The sequence below is a fragment of the Penicillium roqueforti genome (assembly GCF_015533775.1).
Source record: "Penicillium roqueforti strain LCP96 04111 chromosome Unknown scaffold_08, whole genome shotgun sequence".
Lineage (NCBI taxonomy): Eukaryota > Fungi > Ascomycota > Eurotiomycetes > Eurotiales > Aspergillaceae > Penicillium > Penicillium roqueforti.
The window spans coordinates 688128-704571 of NW_024067572.1; the positions used below are offsets into that span (position 1 = coordinate 688128).

At 49.5% G+C, this 16444-nt stretch overlaps 4 protein-coding genes across 4 annotated transcripts; 3 read left to right on the forward strand and 1 right to left on the reverse strand.

Moving 5' to 3' along the window:
* Positions 1-4124: 4124 nt before the first annotated feature.
* On the forward strand, positions 4125-5072 carry flbD (putative MYB family conidiophore development protein FlbD; the record flags this gene model as incomplete). The annotated part of the gene is made up of 1 exon (XM_039072009.1): positions 4125-5072. The coding sequence occupies one exon, from the start codon at positions 4125-4127 to the stop codon at positions 5070-5072; it is 948 nt and encodes a 315-aa protein (XP_038929884.1).
* Positions 5073-8367: 3295 nt separating this feature from the next.
* On the reverse strand, positions 8368-10396 carry LCP9604111_4323 (putative glycosyl hydrolase; the record flags this gene model as incomplete). The annotated part of the gene is made up of 2 exons (XM_039072010.1): positions 8368-9452; positions 9514-10396. 2 exons carry the CDS (start codon positions 10394-10396, stop codon positions 8368-8370), a joined length of 1968 nt encoding a protein of 655 aa, XP_038929885.1.
* A 1579-nt stretch (positions 10397-11975) lies between these two features.
* On the forward strand, positions 11976-13380 carry LCP9604111_4324 (NCBP3 domain-containing protein; the record flags this gene model as incomplete). Its single annotated transcript, XM_039072011.1, has 2 exons — positions 11976-12074; positions 12139-13380. The coding sequence occupies 2 exons, from the start codon at positions 11976-11978 to the stop codon at positions 13378-13380; spliced, it is 1341 nt and encodes a 446-aa protein (XP_038929886.1).
* Positions 13381-13689: 309 nt separating this feature from the next.
* LCP9604111_4325 (uncharacterized protein) lies at positions 13690-15270 on the forward strand (the record flags this gene model as incomplete). Its single annotated transcript, XM_039072012.1, has 2 exons — positions 13690-13948; positions 14048-15270. The coding sequence occupies 2 exons, from the start codon at positions 13690-13692 to the stop codon at positions 15268-15270; spliced, it is 1482 nt and encodes a 493-aa protein (XP_038929887.1).
* Positions 15271-16444: the final 1174 nt, after the last annotated feature.

Consider the following 16444-nt stretch of genomic DNA (forward strand, 5'->3'; position numbering starts at 1 on the left):
AGACCCAGACCCAATTCCAAGATCTCTTAATCCCGAGACTAACGATAAATCTGGAAGCCAAGGTCAAGCCCCCCAACAACGGGGTGGCCGTTGCGTCACGCGCCCTCCACCATCCCTGCAAGCCCGTCTCACCATTCCCCTGAAACGAGGCTCAAAGAAGAAAAAGGGGTCGCCAGGATCATTGGCTCAGGATTCTGTATAGATTGCGCTTCATTTCGCTTGTTGCAACACGCCCCCCCGGAAAATGTTCGGGCTGCGGAGGGTCCGGTGGGGAGACGGGAATTTCTGCTATGGCATTTGCCGTGGGCCGTGGGCTTCCGGGCTTATTGGAAAACTGCTACCACGATGACAATTTGGCCCCCAGGTCTAAACCGCAGGATTTGAAAGGTTTCTTGGGGCTTTGATCGTCTAAGGGTAACAATGAAATAGAATTCCGAATGACTGGGTTCTTTGTCTTTGGACCTTAGCTTTGCGGGAACGATTGAGTTTGGCCCGGATAGATAGGGTTGGTGTTTACAGTCGGACTTTGTATACGGAGAAGTACTGGTTTTCTAGGTTGTAGGTTGTCCATGTTGTCAATACATATTTGCACATGTTAATCTAATTTCACAAATAGATCTTCTCAAATGGTTCGCGGATCTCGACACTTCAAGCGGGGCGCATCCGACGTAACCACAAGCTTTTCCAAGGTTGTCAACTTCAGACTTGCGGTTTGTGATATCTCCATGTAGTACCTGTTTCGTAGATCGTTTGACAACGTACGGAGTACATCGGTTCGTTCAGCGGTGGATCTATACAGACAACTATATGTTGTACAACATCTGTGTTACTACAGCAGTATACCAGAGGTAGTCGCTCTGCGATTTTCGAAATCTGCTAAGCAAAAGATTGTACAGAGTACAGAGTAAGAGTAAGAGTGTGACAGCGTAGGCCCAAACGGTTTCCCACAGATCGGGCACCATGCGAGTGGTCCCCGATATCTAAAGCCCGAGAAGATGGCCCACCAATCACCGTCTAAGCTGCCGGTGTGTCATGGCCGAGCAAATTCAAATTCGAGGGATTCCAACTCAGACTCAGATTTAACTTCAATCTCCTCGATCGATTTCCTGTAGCCCATGCAAGTTGCGTCACTTGGACTGTCACGGAGATCACGGGTTGGTTCCTTACGCCTCCATCTTAGACTGTGTCTGTACTCTGATGATCCACCTCGTGTTGTATCAATGAACATATCACAAAAGTTACATCCCATTACCCAAAAGGGAATGGAAAGGACGAGGGTGGCGATCGGTGAACACTGGCTATAGCTAGAGAATGTAGAATGATCCATGATGTACTCGGCACCCCACACGGAGTACTCCGTACTCCGTCAGCTTTGCACGATGATTTTCTCTATAGACTTGCACGTCAGCGTAAGCGAGGCGATCGTTTTAATAACATCCGAATCGGGGACAATATATTGTCCCCACGTGACCCAAACGGCGAAAAAGGGGGCCACAGGAACGCCGTGCTTGGACCCCTGCAAAGCCATGCGGAAGGCCCGACAGTCAGGAAACAGCTGCGAGACCGTTCGCTCCACATTTAGACTTCTTAGTGACGGGTACTCCGTTGAGCTTGGATAGATGGGTTCCGGGTGTTTCCTGGGAGTGTTGGTGTTCTAGTTGTGCTCATGCTCGATCAAGTATCTAGTTACTTACTCTCTCTTCGTCTACTGACACACTCCTCCAATCCCCGTACTCAAACAGCCGATCTAAGCTCGAGTGCACGGGGCGACGTGATCAGCGATGATCCCTGCAGGCCGACAGGGATTTATCTCAAATACTTGCCGTGTCTCTGATTGGCGAAGCGACAGGGGGGGGGAACAATAGTCTATCTTGAGTAAACTAAGTCGGGAAAACAACAAATCAAAATTAATTAAAATTCAAAATCTGACAGGTCCAATCTCGGGTACACCCTAGTCGATGTTGCATTCCAGGACGACGGGTTCATCCTTTCAGAAACGGCTTTTCCCAGGAGTACGGAAATCCGATCTGGCCGTCCACACGAGGAATTGTCCACATGGCTACACAAGAACTTTCCCTTTTTGTATTTTTGACTTCTCTACAACCGTGTTCCATGGAATATACAGGGATACAACCTTGGAAGCCCAGGGGAAACCAATTAATATCTTTTCTCCACACTCTCAGTTTTGAATCTATAGATAGTCCCGTTCAGAGGTTCCAATCATTAATTAATGGTTAATCTAGACAGGTGGAATAGATGAAGTGATCGAATAGATTAAAGATTTGAGGAGGCGTCTATCGGTTACCAAATAGGAAGTCCCACACTCACCATGACAAATACCTGGGGGACCAATCAACTTCCCAGTTCTTCCATATGGATCTATGCAGGTAAGGTATGCCCCTGGAGGATGGAAATTACAATATATACGCATTCGGTACGTATTGCTGTATTTTTACCCTCCCACAGTGGCTGTGCTCACCCAAGGGTTCAGAGCCATACCGTCTGGTGACAAAAAAGCAAAAAAAAAAGGTGTGGCTTGCCTTTCAACGGTTTCCACCGGTGGAGATCTCCTCTGCTGCGACATGCCTAACGGGGCAGTCTGGAAACTTCGCACTCGTCGATCCTCTCTTTCGATCCGATCTGGCGTTCTGATGCATCCATCCATTGTTTTTTTCTTGGTACACCAGTGTTTGGACTAGAAATAGTCGGTGGGCTGAAGGGGACGGGAAAAATAGATTGACCTATACTTGCGCCGTTACGGTCTGGGAACAATTCAAGATATCCACATGCGCAGATTAGAATGGATAACGTCACGTCCCGTGTCTTTGCAGCTGTCTGAATAAAAACGACATCGGCTTTAATTCAGTTTCCGCCCCCCTCCAGGCGTCATGGAGGGATCCACGGTCAACTGTCAGTGACAGGTGGCAGGTGGCCCATGCTTTTCGTTTAATTTAGTGTTCTTTTCTTGGAAATGGATTTTGATAATATAAAAAGATCCAGGATTAAGCGAGCCTCGACCGGGATATAGAACAGAAAAGCAAAACCGTCACGTTTGTGATGGGGTCCAAGCCGTATGGAAGACAGCCTGCAAGGCATATCACAATGTGCCATGGAATCCGTAGATATTGTACAAGCTGATCGACGTCTTCACGAATACCTCATACCTCGGGGTTGTTCGGGCTAGAGCTTTTATCACACGGAGGCCCCGATTTCCCCATACTATTGAATCCAAAAAAGGGATAAAAGGATAAAACAATAAAACAATAAAAGAATTCCTTTAGAAATTTGTCAAACTCGGTCCACCGGTCCACTGCTCCACCGTGGATCATCGCGAGGTCGAGAAGGAACCCTGGTCGAGCCAATGAGATCTCGGCCTTGACCGATGGAACATGGATCGGATATGAATCGAGGAAGTGTTGTGCATGGCTGGCTGAGTGGAATCTGGGACGTCTAACCGCTTGTCACTCGGAAGCTAGATCTGCCCCTGGCTGTTTTTGGCGTGGTATGCCCCCTTTCTGCTTTATTGTTTTATTGTTTTAGTTATATTATTTTATGTTAGATCTATAATTAATTCGTAGGATATTGTCTTAGTTGTCCAATTGTCAAACGACTATGTTGTATACCAGAATCGAAGGCTGCTTCTATAACTTGCAAATCCAAGGAGCTAGAAAATCAAAACAGTTAGCGCCTTGATGATTTGGAATTCCAGCAACGGGGCTCAGGGTCGATCACTCCGATCTTTTTCTGCTTTACGCGTCTTTCCTCAGCCCGAATTCCCGGGTGGTACTGAAGATCCTAACGGAGTATTTTTCCACTCCCCACGATCTATAGATTACAATAGTGTGGTATTTATTTGATTTTATTTTCTACATGTTTTACCTTGCCTGTATTATTCCGAACTGTCAGCTCCGAGATCTTGGATCGTGATCTTCCATAGCGGGACCTGTATTTTTTTCTTTTGGACCCGTCCCCCTGGTACTTAAGACTTGACTACTATAATAACCTCTTCGTCTACTTATACTTCAACTCTCTTTCTTCTATCATCATATCATCACCATCACCAACTACCACCATCTACCATCATCTACCACCACCATTACATCTACCACCCTACTACTCTCATAATGCCTGCTTCACACCGTCGTGGTCCTTGGGTCCCAGAGGAAGACCAACTCCTCACCCAACTAGTCTGCGAACAAGGCCCCAACAACTGGGTTCGCATCTCTCAACACATGCACTACCGTTCGCCCAAGCAATGTCGCGAACGTTTTCACCAAAATCTCAAGCCCTCGCTAAACAGAGACCCCATCTCCCCCGACGAGGGCCTGATGATCGAGCGCATGGTCAATGAAATGGGAAAGCGCTGGGCTGAGATAGCCCGCCGCCTCGGCAATCGCAGCGACAACGCAGTCAAGAACTGGTGGAATGGCAGCATGAACCGCAAGAAGCGCGGCCTGTCCACTCCCACCACTTCCCGCACTTATTCAGGCCGCATCGAGGCACCCTACACCCGCGCCTCGGCGATGAGCCCATCGCGCTCTCGCTTCTCTTCTTCCTCTCGCCCCTCATGGACAGAGTCCATCGAATCCGCTATCTCTGAACAATACTCCCACTCGCGCCGAGAATCCATGGCTTCTTCCACCCGCCATCTCTCCCCCATCTACACACTCCCCTCCATCAACCGACCAATCGAGACTCCCCTCACCTCGCCTGCTTTCTCAGAGGCTTCACACTCCACCTCTTGCGAGCCGCCTTCTATGGTCTCAGACCACAATTCCGTCTGTTCTTCTTCGCCCCGCACTTTCCCCTCTCCGCAACTCCTGCCCTTGCCCGTCGACCTGCGCTCGCAGTACGAGATGCGGAGGCCCAGTGTCCACGTTGTCGAGGACTCGCCCAGTTACCCGGCTCGCTCGCTCGAGTCTCTGTCAGAGATCGCCTCCACGCAGCGCTGGATTGGCCACCAGCCCACCCTAGCCTCATGGCACCAGCCTATAGACTTGCCCAAGTCTTGGATCTCCAGGTCTGAGCCTACTCGTGACACTCGAATGGGGTTGGACAATTTGCTCAATTGAAATATACCTCACATCATGATTGTTACGAGTCTCATTTCTCAACTCTGTTTTCCCTCGCTCTATACTCCTGATTCCCCTTGGCGCTCGGGTCCATCGATGGAACCCTTCCTGTACATTTGCCGAAAGCTCCTCCATTTTCTTTGTGTCTATGCTCTCTTATAGGGAGGTATTATGATTTTCTTTTGTATATCTTAATGTGTATTACCATGTCATTTTCAAAGTCTGTTCTTTTGGGCCTTCGTGCTCGGTTCTACGTTGAATGATTATTTTGCCTATTTTGCTGTTTGATTAGGCACGCAGTCTGGGCTCTCTATTTCTGCATTTGGGATCGCATAATACCCTGTTTATAGTAAGGATCTAATTGAATAACTAATAATAATAATATCTAAGCATTTCACTCCCTACCCAAATCTGCATTCCGACCCTCCTATACACAGACCACCGCAAGTCGCACATATACGAATGCCTCTGTACTCCCACACCTCCCCGGTTCCAGCCAGCCTCTCGTCTAATATTGCAGATTGCAGGCATCAGGGAATGCAGTCATGCAGCCTCCAACCGTTTCGCTCTCCCCTTTGCACGGGTCCCCATGAGGAATGCGCCACCGGGCACACGCTGTGCTCACGAGGACGGACGCAAGGGATGTGAGAGCATGAGGCGGCCCTGGTTCTGGTTAGGGCCTACGCACGGAAGTAAGGACCCACCCGTCTGTCTGACAAGGCAAGGTTTGGGATACAGAGATGGAACGTGGGAGATTGTAGATTGGAACTTGTATAGTGTCTATGTATTGTTGCAGATGACGTGATGATTGATGTTTATGCACATGTATACTAGATTCCAGCTAGGGATGGCCATTTCGTTTTGGGAAATAGGAAATAGGATAATACCTAATGCTGATGCTGATGCTGATGCTGGCTCATGTATGGCCTGCATCCAGACCATCACGTAATGCATACATGTACATAATGCATAACCCATGAATACCCTGCACAGTGGCAGGCAAGAATCAGACCCGGACATGACACACACCTCCAGGAAACAAAAGAAGTCTATTCGAGAGGTTCGTCCGCGCCTGCAGGAGAAAATGGAAAATCAAACGGTCTGGCACCGTCTCGATCTAGAGTAAGATTGACATTGACGGATCCACTAGAGGAATGGAGGATATGTGGGGCTGCCTAAGCTGCCTAATACAACGCATTAACCTAAAACGCAGAGCGAGAGAGAGAGAGAGACAGAAAGAGAAAGAGAGAGACAAAGAGAGAAGGATGAGCGGGGAAAGAACTATATTCAGTATGTACATATTCCGTATAGGAACTAGGATCAACGCCACCCAACCAGGCCAGGGTACGGAATAGAGACCTTGATTATCCCGCCTATCCGCCCCATTTCTCTGTGAATGAAACCGATGCGCTACGGTGGTGTTTCGCTCGGATCGCCCAGGACGGGATGAGCGTTGGGACGAGAGCCAATCAGCGGAGGGGTCGTGATGCATTAGGACGGATTTGTCACCTTCTGACGGGATGAACGGCGGGGCTCTTGGTGTTGCATGGATCGTGGAGATGTTCATGCAAGCCCTCTGTTTTGTTTTGTTTTGTTTTTTTTTTTTCTTTCTCTCTTTTGTCGGGTCTCACTTTCCGCTTCCCCCGTGAGGCTGTTTGGTGCAGGTTGGGCTTTGGCCGTTGAGATTTGGTTTTTGATTTAATTTGGTGGTTGGGTTGGGGTATGGTAACCATGTTTATGCCGTTTCATCGTGGTATTTGGGTCTGTTTCATTTGATCTGTTTCGAGTCCACTATAGGATTATCATCGTCTATTCTATCAAATCATCAGCTCCACATTAGGATGGCGAGATGATGGCAGCTATCGCTTCCACACACCATCTCGAAAATAATTGATCGGATATTATCTACCATTCGTCGAATCAGATCGAGTAGATTGACTTCCGATGTGATAGGACACAGTAGCTCGGTAAATCATAAGCTAATTAGGAATTCTATCTTATACAGTACCTTGTATTTCAACATTGGCATTGTGAAGATCTGCAGGCTCCCAGTATGTATTGTGCATCTTTTGGCTTGCATACCGTCCATACTGTTTGTTTACTTACCTTTTGCCTGTGGATCCGAATGTGACCGTGGAACTCACACGGCAGGAAACCTGAATCTCAAGGGCAAAACACCCCAGGAAACTCTAATTCCTTGATCCAAAGCATAGGGCAAAGAAAGTTCAAGGACTGCCGCTAACACTGCCCTGACCACCGCCCGGCACCTGCGCACGATGGCCAAAATGAAAAACGGCGCCAAGGCCAGATCAGATCGTATCCGTTTATCAGTGGATATTAATATACATAGCATTAGTTACCATGGGAGAAGGGAGCACCGTGCCAAATACATATATTCATCCATGGTTTGCCATACACACGTTGCAGCTCGAATCCATGGATTCATTCTTCTGCCGTTGCATTCCAAGCTCCCGATCCTGTGATCGACAGCCACATCGCCTTATAGAGCAGTCATGCCGGGATCAATTGTGGGATCCATCCATATGCGCAAGAGCTGAGATCGAGATTCGGACACCGATAGATTATCAGCATCCATAGACTTTGGATGTTACTTTATTTGGTATTACGTCTGTACTGATAATACAGAGCTCTCTGATTGGCCCACGGAGAATCTCGGTGTAATCCCACGCCAGTCCTAAAATAGCTCTAGCGCAGAAAGGTACCTGTCTGTCGGTACGCACGATGGCTGCCGTCCCCTGAGCATATCCGCGGACAAGGTGTGAGGTGACCGTTCCTCGGGACTTTTCCCGAAGCCAAAGCCTCCATTTTCCAGTGCTGCTAACCGTGCAAGTCCCTTCATTTTCCTTTCTGGGTAATTCGCTCCGGTGGCGGTCGTAGGGGCTTCCGGCGCTCTCTTAGGGGCGCCAGCTCGCGTGGCAGGAATCCGCAGGATTCTAGTTGACAGGGTTGTTTGAAGTCTCTTGCTTCATTGGGATGCTCTTTCTGTATTGGGTGTTTTTTTTCTTTGAGGGTTTCTAACGGTTGCGTAATTGTTTCTGGGATTTTGAGTTCAAGTGGAGTTGTTTATGGAGCCCGTACTATCTATCGTCACGCTTGTACTCCGTAGATGCACAACCGACAACCTCAGGGGTTATTGGGATTATTGACGTGGTCCTTCCTAATACGGTTGAGGAGTTTTACTTTGTGATGGGATTATAGTTTACTGGGACAATGCTTAGCAACGGTGGACTAGCAAATGTTGATATCTAGAAGGAGACATGGTAAGTCTTCCCCTTTACTGCCGACAGAAGACAGGCATACTCTGAATCGGACATTCGATCTCAACATCGCGACCGCCCTCATACACAGTATCTTTTCCGTCCCAGAGCTTCCACGATGCCCCAGCCGGCAGATAGACCTTGACCTTGCGCTGACCGGGCTCAAACACAGGCACAACCAAGTACTTCGACCCAAACATATACTGAGTCTCGACCTCCCAAGCTGGTTCATCCGACGGGAACTCGTAAAACAAAGTCCTCATCACAGGAGTCCCCTTCTCATGAGCCTCCCGCATCAACCCGCGCGTGTACTCGCGAAGCTGCTCGCGAATCCCAATATACCGTTTACAGATTTCATAAACCTCATCCCCATATGACCAGATCTCATTATCCGCCCCGCTAGCCGTCGGCCGTCCCTCCGGCTTCGGCTCACGGTCACCATGTAGCCGCATCACCGGACAGAACGCTCCCCACTGGAACCATCTCGTGAACAGCTCGCGGAACGCAGGATCCTTGGGGTTGCCGCCGTGGAAACCGCCAATATCGGTCGTCCACCATGGGATCCCGGCTAGCCCCATGTTCAGGCCCGCTGCGAGTTGGTTGCGGAAGGAGCTCCACGACGACGCGATGTCGCCGCTCCACACGAGCGCTCCGTACTTCTGACTGCCCGCCCATGCACACCGCAGGAGATTGACGATGTTCGTTTGACCCTCTGCGGTCATGCCTTCGTAGAAACCCCGGGCGTACTCTTTCGGGTAGGTGTTTCCGACCTGCAGGTTGCTGCCGGCGTGGTAGCGGTAGATATCGAAGTCGTAGATCGAGTACTCAGGCTCGGCTTCGTCGAGCCAGAATGTTTTGATACCTATGTTGTAGTAGTTTTGCTTGGCTTGACTCCAGATGAACTTTCGGGCTGCCGGGTTCGTTGCGTCGAAGTGTGTGATGTCGCCATCGCATTGCATCGCTACGCGCATGCCGCGGTCGTGACGGATGAGAAGCCCTTGTTCGAGCATCTCTGGGAAGTTCTCGGATGCATTTTCAACGGTGGGCCAGATGGAAACCATGAGCTCAACTTTGAGCTCTTTAAGCTCCTTGACCATGGCCTCTGGAATCGGACATTGTTAGCGGGTCGTGCTATCGATGTAAAAAAGAGAATGACAGCTCACCCGGATCTGGCCAGAACTCCGGATCAAAGCTCCATTCTCCTTGGTGCTTCCAATGAAAGAAGTCAATGACAATCAAATCCAGAGGAACCTCGCGCCGCCGGTACTCGCGCGCAATTTCGAGCAGCTGCTCCTGGTTCGTGTAGCGGAGCTTGCACTGCCAGAAACCAAGGCCATATTCTGGCATCATGGGAACATAACCCGTCACTTTGGCGTAGGCTTCTTCAATTTCCGCGGGGGTGTCACCCGATACAACCCAGTAGTCCAATGCCTTGGTCGAATACGCCTCAAAGCTCATGATATTTGTTCCCAGAACCGCCCGTCCAATGCCGGGGTTATTCCAGGGGAAGCCGTAGCCGAGCGACGAAACCGCAAAGGGAACACTGGCCTGGGAGTTGCGGTGCGCCAGTTCCAGGTCCGTACCTTTCAGGTTCAGGTAGGGCTGCTGATACTGTCCCATACCGAAGATCTTCTCTTTGCGATCGAGAGACTCGAATCGCATCGTGAGGTGGTAGTCGCCGCCTAGGATTGGACGCATCTCGCGAGCTTCGATAGTCAGCGCGCTGCACTTGGGGTCCATTGGATCCAGGCGGTGGCGGGCATACTCCTCGAGGAGTTTGTTTCCCTTCGAATCGTAGACGATAATCTTGCCTCTGCGTGACACAGTTGCTTTGATCTTGCCGTTTGTAATAGTCGCTTCTTGGTCAGTAGATATCTCAATGCTTAGGTTTGGGCTGGGTGGCTTGGAGGAGAGGGCCCAATCTTCCATTGGAATTGACGCCTGTCTCGTTGCACGTACGCGGAAGGCATTCTCTCCCCATGGCTGCACCCAGAGGATATGGTCGTCGAAACGGAAGATGAGCTTGTCATCTTCGGTGTAGAGCATTTTGGTAAAACAAGTTGTTAGTGGTATTAATCTACTTTTCCTGATGGAAGAAGAGGCGATTTGTCTTAACAGATGAGCTGTCTAGTTCAAAGAGCCGGGAATTAAGTATTGAGGGAATGGAATGGTACCCCTCACCATGCAATCCTGATGCTGTGACAGGGCTAACACCGATGACAAGGCAGATCCACTGCATGAAGTACCAGTAACAACACTCATTTATTCGAGGAAACTTCTAAGATGCCTCAGGGGTGGTGAGGTGGATATGTGTACCTTTAAACGCCTCGAGATCATAGGTAGCATCCGTCACGAGTTTAGCCTAAAGTCGGCCTTCCAAATAGAGCAAGGACATGACTCCGTGTCTTCCAAAAGAGGAAGTTTATATCGTATGAATGAAGCTGCCACTTATAGTCTTCATTATGTGCTACCTATCCGAGGAAAATGTTCAATGATAGTAGATGTAGAAAAAGTCATTAGCAATACGAGAAATTCTTTATGTGGGAAGTTGGATTGGAAATTTAGGCTTGGGAGCTGCAGCATATACAAGCCATTGTGTGCATATCGATGTTAACTAGTTAAATGCCTATCGAATTTGGTGAATGAGCCAACGATACGTCTTTTATCATGAACAATATCACCACAAGAACTGGTTCTTCGGTAAGGAGAAATAATCAAATATGTGGCAATAGTTAGGAGTTAGCGACCCTTTAAGAAAGGAGAAAGAGAAGGCATCTCTTCTGATCCAACGGTCATTTCAGCTAACATATTACCAACCACAACTTTGAGGTAAGACTGCTGTAGGTAGGCCGATATCACAGAACATGAGTATATGAGATGTAGGGTTATGTAGGATTACTACGATGTGCTATTATCCTTCCGTGGTCTACTATTGCTACGTATTAACATATTCCGGAATCTCGTGGTCATTACTGACTACTCAGTTCTAAACTTCATACCTTCTTTATCTGAATTTCAGGAGATCAAAGAAGCCCCTAGTTTTGTTCTACAAAGAGAGTCCTTTAGCACATAAACCTATGGCAGAGAAGAGATGTTAGGGCTTAAACAACTTGTGTATAATGCACCATGGCTAGATCTCAATTCATATGGTCTATCAGTTTTGTTGGAAGATAATTCCCTGTGTTTGGCCAATTTATCACTATAGTCAAAATTTGACTCTCACTTTCGCCTTAATTAGACGTTTATAAGCCAATACAGCGTACCTATGAGGTATAGTATTTCGGTGCCGAGAGACCATGTTACCATCCCTGTCTTCCAACTCTTCTTTTTTGCTTAAACTTTCAAGTATCAAAGCAAATCAGCTTGAGCTCATTCGTAATTCATCATCAGACCCAAGATTCAACAATACTAAACCGTTCAGACGTCCACGGGAGGTTCCTTGATATTGCCGGCTGGTGTTCCCCGGAAAAAGGACGCTATTCCTTATCAGGACAGAGAGTCAAGCTACCAGCGGGCACGGTTTTCATCTTGCATTGCTCATCCTATCCCCTTAATTGTCAATCTCATTCGAACCGCTAGCTGAGATCATATCTGAGCCTTCGATTCATCCAGCGAAGCCTGAATCATGGCATTCAGCGGGGCCGCCGAGGCTCCTACCGCGGACATGGACATCGACATGGACCTCGACCTAGGACCAGAGCCCGAGCCCGAGCTAATTCAGGTGGTAAGGGTTTGCTTTTGTCTTTATAGCTATAGTCGATTGTCAACTAACATGTGTCGAGTGCTAGGAAACAACTCCGAACTTAGAAATCACCGTCGACCCCCTCACCGATGAAGCGGTCTACGAAAAAGTGCATGTTCGCGGTGTCGATGAAATGACCACGGAGAATATCAAGCAATTTGCTCGCGACTGCTCTGGACAGGAGCCAGTGCGCGTCGAATGGATCGACGACACATCCGCCAACCTCGTCTTCTCCTCCGCCGAAATCGGCCTCCAAGCTCTCACAGCTCTCACCCAAGTCGCCGAGGAAGAAGACGCGTCTACCTTGCCACCTCTGCGTCTCCGATCGGCGAAACTCCTCTCCTCCCACCCTGATTCCGTCCTCCAAGTGCGATCGGCTGTCAAGTCGGACCGCAAGCAAGCACGCGCTCATGAGAAGAGTCGCTTCTACCTCATGCACCCCGAGCATGATCCCCGAGAACGCTTGCGGCAAGAGTTTGCGGACAGGAGACGTAGCGATGATGCAGGGGATGGCGACTACAGCCGGCGCAGATTCGACGACCGGGAGCACCGGCGCCGCCGAGACCGCGCCGAGGATGACCACTTCAATGCGGACATGTACGGTGATAATGTTGGCTCTGAACCCGAGCGCGCTCGGGGAAAGCCTAGAGGTCGCGGCCAGAGAGAGCTGTTCCCAGATGCCGAGGGCCGATCCAGTGGACGTCTCCGGAATCGCAGTGCGTCTCCAGGACGAGACACGTTGGAGGAAGAACTTGGAGTTAATCGAGGCGGTGGTGATAATAACAGGCGGTTCCGTGAGAGGTCGCCTAGAGGTCGTAAGAACAAAAGTAAAGAGCTTTTCCCAAGCGCGAGCGAGAGCGAGTCAGGAAACCGCGAGCTTTTCCCAAACAAGCCCACATCCAGCTACATCAAGAAAGAGTTGTTGCCCAGCAAGGCTAGTCACCATCGCCGGTCAGATGCATTCGACGCTTCTTCTGCCCCGGGCACCTCTGAACACAGACGCCACAGCAATATTGAGCTCTTCCCTGATTCCACCAACAATGGCGCCCGCATTCGTGGAGCAGCCACAACCACCGAGGACCAAGGATTTGCCATCCGAGGCGGCTCATCGAGCGGCATGTCGATTAAAGGCAAGGGTGCGTCGGTGCGCGAGCTGTTTCCTTCCAAATACGACAATGGCACCAACAATAACATCAAAGTTGGCGCCAACGCTGGCAAGGAATTGTTTTCTGAGACACTAGAGGGACGCGGCGGTCGTCGGCGTCGGGCTGAGGATATGTTCAGCTGAATAGACTAAGCGATAGGCCGAGAACTTGTGCATTTGCTTGATTATGAGGCTTCGGGAGCATGGTGGATATCCGGCGTTTCAAGAATGGGATGGGGAAATCGATTGTCTGATAAAAGTTTCATAATGAAACATACTCTGCTCTGCTGATGGGTGGAACCCGTATATTTTCTGTAATCTCCAATATAACGCAAAAGAAGATATAGACCAAAGTAACATTAGTTGAGTCGTGCATGGGAATATATATACAAGTCGCGTTGTGCGCGACTAACTCTCCCCAACCAAAATCCTTCCGAGGCATCAGATACAAGCATGGCCACCTCCAGAACAATTGATGCACTAGCAAGTGCTATAGTTGCGCGATTCCTGCGCAACAATGACTATTCAGAGACACTGAAGGCTTTTATCCGCGAGGCTGACCTTGCTCCTGACGTGGGGCAGACCTCGGGCGACGACACCAACAACTGGACCATCCAAAGTTTGCTTGAAGAGAAGAGCACATATGACCAAACTGTGAATTTTGAAAGATATGGAAAAGGCAATCAGCAGTCGACTTTATGGAGCGAGCCAGGTGGGTTTTATTCCGGAATGGCAGTCGAAAGTCATTGGGACTCGGCCTAGCTTTAACTATCAGCGGTTGCCTTTGTTCTGGTATCTGACAGACTTCTAGCACCATCAAGACCTTCTATCATCCAGACACCGACATCATCAAATATCCTTGCTGCGTCGGTAGAGCAATGGCAGAAACCCCGCGGCGATGCCGATCAAGTCGCCGCAGACGCTGCACCAGCGCAGTCGTATATCGTCTCCACGGGTGCAGACAGGCAAGTACATTTACTCCAGACGGCAGAAGGTAATACGGCTGTCAAATCATTCTCGGGAATCTCTGATTCGCCTGTTCTATCGGTTGTCTCGATCCTCCAGGGCCAGTACATCCTCATGACCAACATGTCTGGACAGCTGCTCCTCCAGCATGGATCCCAAACACTGGACAGCAGGAAGGACCACGCAAAGTACGCAGTGAAGGTGGTAGTCTACAAAGACAAGGCTGATCCTTCCAAGTGGTGGGTTGCCACCGCCGGGTGGGACGAGTGTGTTTTCTTATATTGCCTCAATATTCCCGACGAAGTAGACGCGCTATCTCTCACAATTGGTGAGCCCGTTGCACGCATTAAACTCAACTCAAACCCGGATTCACTATTGTTCGTCCCACACGTGGACACCAACGAGCTGCTCCTTCTCGTCTCGCGCAGAGACTCGACTTATATCTACTACTACCAGGTAGAAGCATCGGAAGAAACCGATACTCGTGCAAATGATGAACCCGCTGCCGAGAAGTCACCGCGGGAAGCTCGCCTCCTTGGACAGCAGAATCTGGCCCCCCATTCCAATGCCTGGGTTGCGTTCTCGCCGGTCCACATGGCGCTCAGTCCACACGACCCAGGCCTCCTGGCCGTAGCGACGTCGACATTGCCCCATTTGAAAGTGATCATCGTGCGTCTGCTATTCCCTGCAACGACCGCTTCAGAGGACCCGGTGACACAGGCGTCTCAGGCACTGGCAACACTGGAACTGCAGAACCGTGAGGATGCTGCTATCCTCGTGCAGGCAAACACCTTCTCGCCGCAAACTGCTTACTCCACACCGCAAGTGGCATGGCGGCCTAATGGGTCTGGCATCTGGGTCAATGGAGATGATGGTGTGGTTCGTGGCATTGAGACGAAGACGGGGAAGATCATTGCTACGTTGAAGGGTGGTCATGACTCTGGCTTTAAGGTGAGGACTGTTTGGTCGGGTCTTGTTGCTGTACCCCAAGAAGAGGGTGACCCGGTCTGGGAGGAATGGGTTATCAGTGGTGGGTTTGATAAAAGGTTGATTATTTGGAAGGTATGACCTTTGTGACTATACCGAATATCCAGGCCAATACGAGTGTCATGGACGTGAAAGCAAATGTGAAGTAGAGGTAAACGAATTGATTTAGACATAACTAAATATAAAAACGACTGTTACTGTCTACGGGATGTAGCCCCCCTGACCATGAACCCTGTCGCATCGAGAAGAATCAAGACAGGATATATAGCAATCGGGGACTTGGGGGTTCTTCTTGGCACGTTAAGAAAAAATCCTTCAGCAATCGCGCATGAGAAAAGCACGCAGCTGTACACACATATGCCGGACGGGAGTTCTGGGAAAAGGGGAGAAACTAAGCTCAAGGGCCACAACACAGACGAAGTTGAGTCCTCGGGTCTAGAAGAAAAAAAAAAAGAAAGGGATATAGCAGAAGAGATTCCGCTTGGGAAAATGGCACCGCTGTGCACATCGAATTAAGCCTGTTGATTTCCTGATATCAAACAACTCGAGGCTCGTCGCGCAAGAAATAAGCAAAAATCAGGCCTATTCGACACAGCGGACCGTCCTTGATCGTCACACACGTTATGTTCTCTGGACCTCTTGCACGCTCGAGTTGCATTTCATGTTTCCCATTTTTTTAAGACTGAGTTCATAATCTATGCGACCTCGCGCTTGCCCTCCTTGCGCTCCTTCTGTTCAATGTGTCAGTACTCCGTTCCATAGGTAATGGATGGTGGGTTCGGGTTGTGGTCAACGTACAAGGGCCTTCATGGTGCCGTGGAGAGCGTGACGGTGGTTGCGGCGGAACTTGGGGTCGACACCGTTGAGGGAAGGGTAACGGTTGGTCTTGGGCTTCTTGATACTGTTCGGACAAATATATCAGCGACTCGATTCAGGGTGAGATGGTGTGGCGGATGGTGGTCGAATGCAGTGGTTCGAAGAGATTGCCCGGGCGAATATTCCAAGTCGTTGACCTCAAGATTCATCACGCCGGATAAAACCATTCGCACACTAGCACTTCTTCCACCATGTTCATTGGATTGATTGAAAAATGTCGGACAAGTGTAATAGTAGGGTGACCGAGGAAGTTCAAGGGCAAACGTACCCGTTACGGTGAGCCTTCTGGCTGCTGTGGTGCTGGGACGCGTTCTTGGACTCTGTAGGTGAAAATCATGTCAGCGCCATCGCCTTTTTTTCTTCTCTCTCGCCAGCTTGC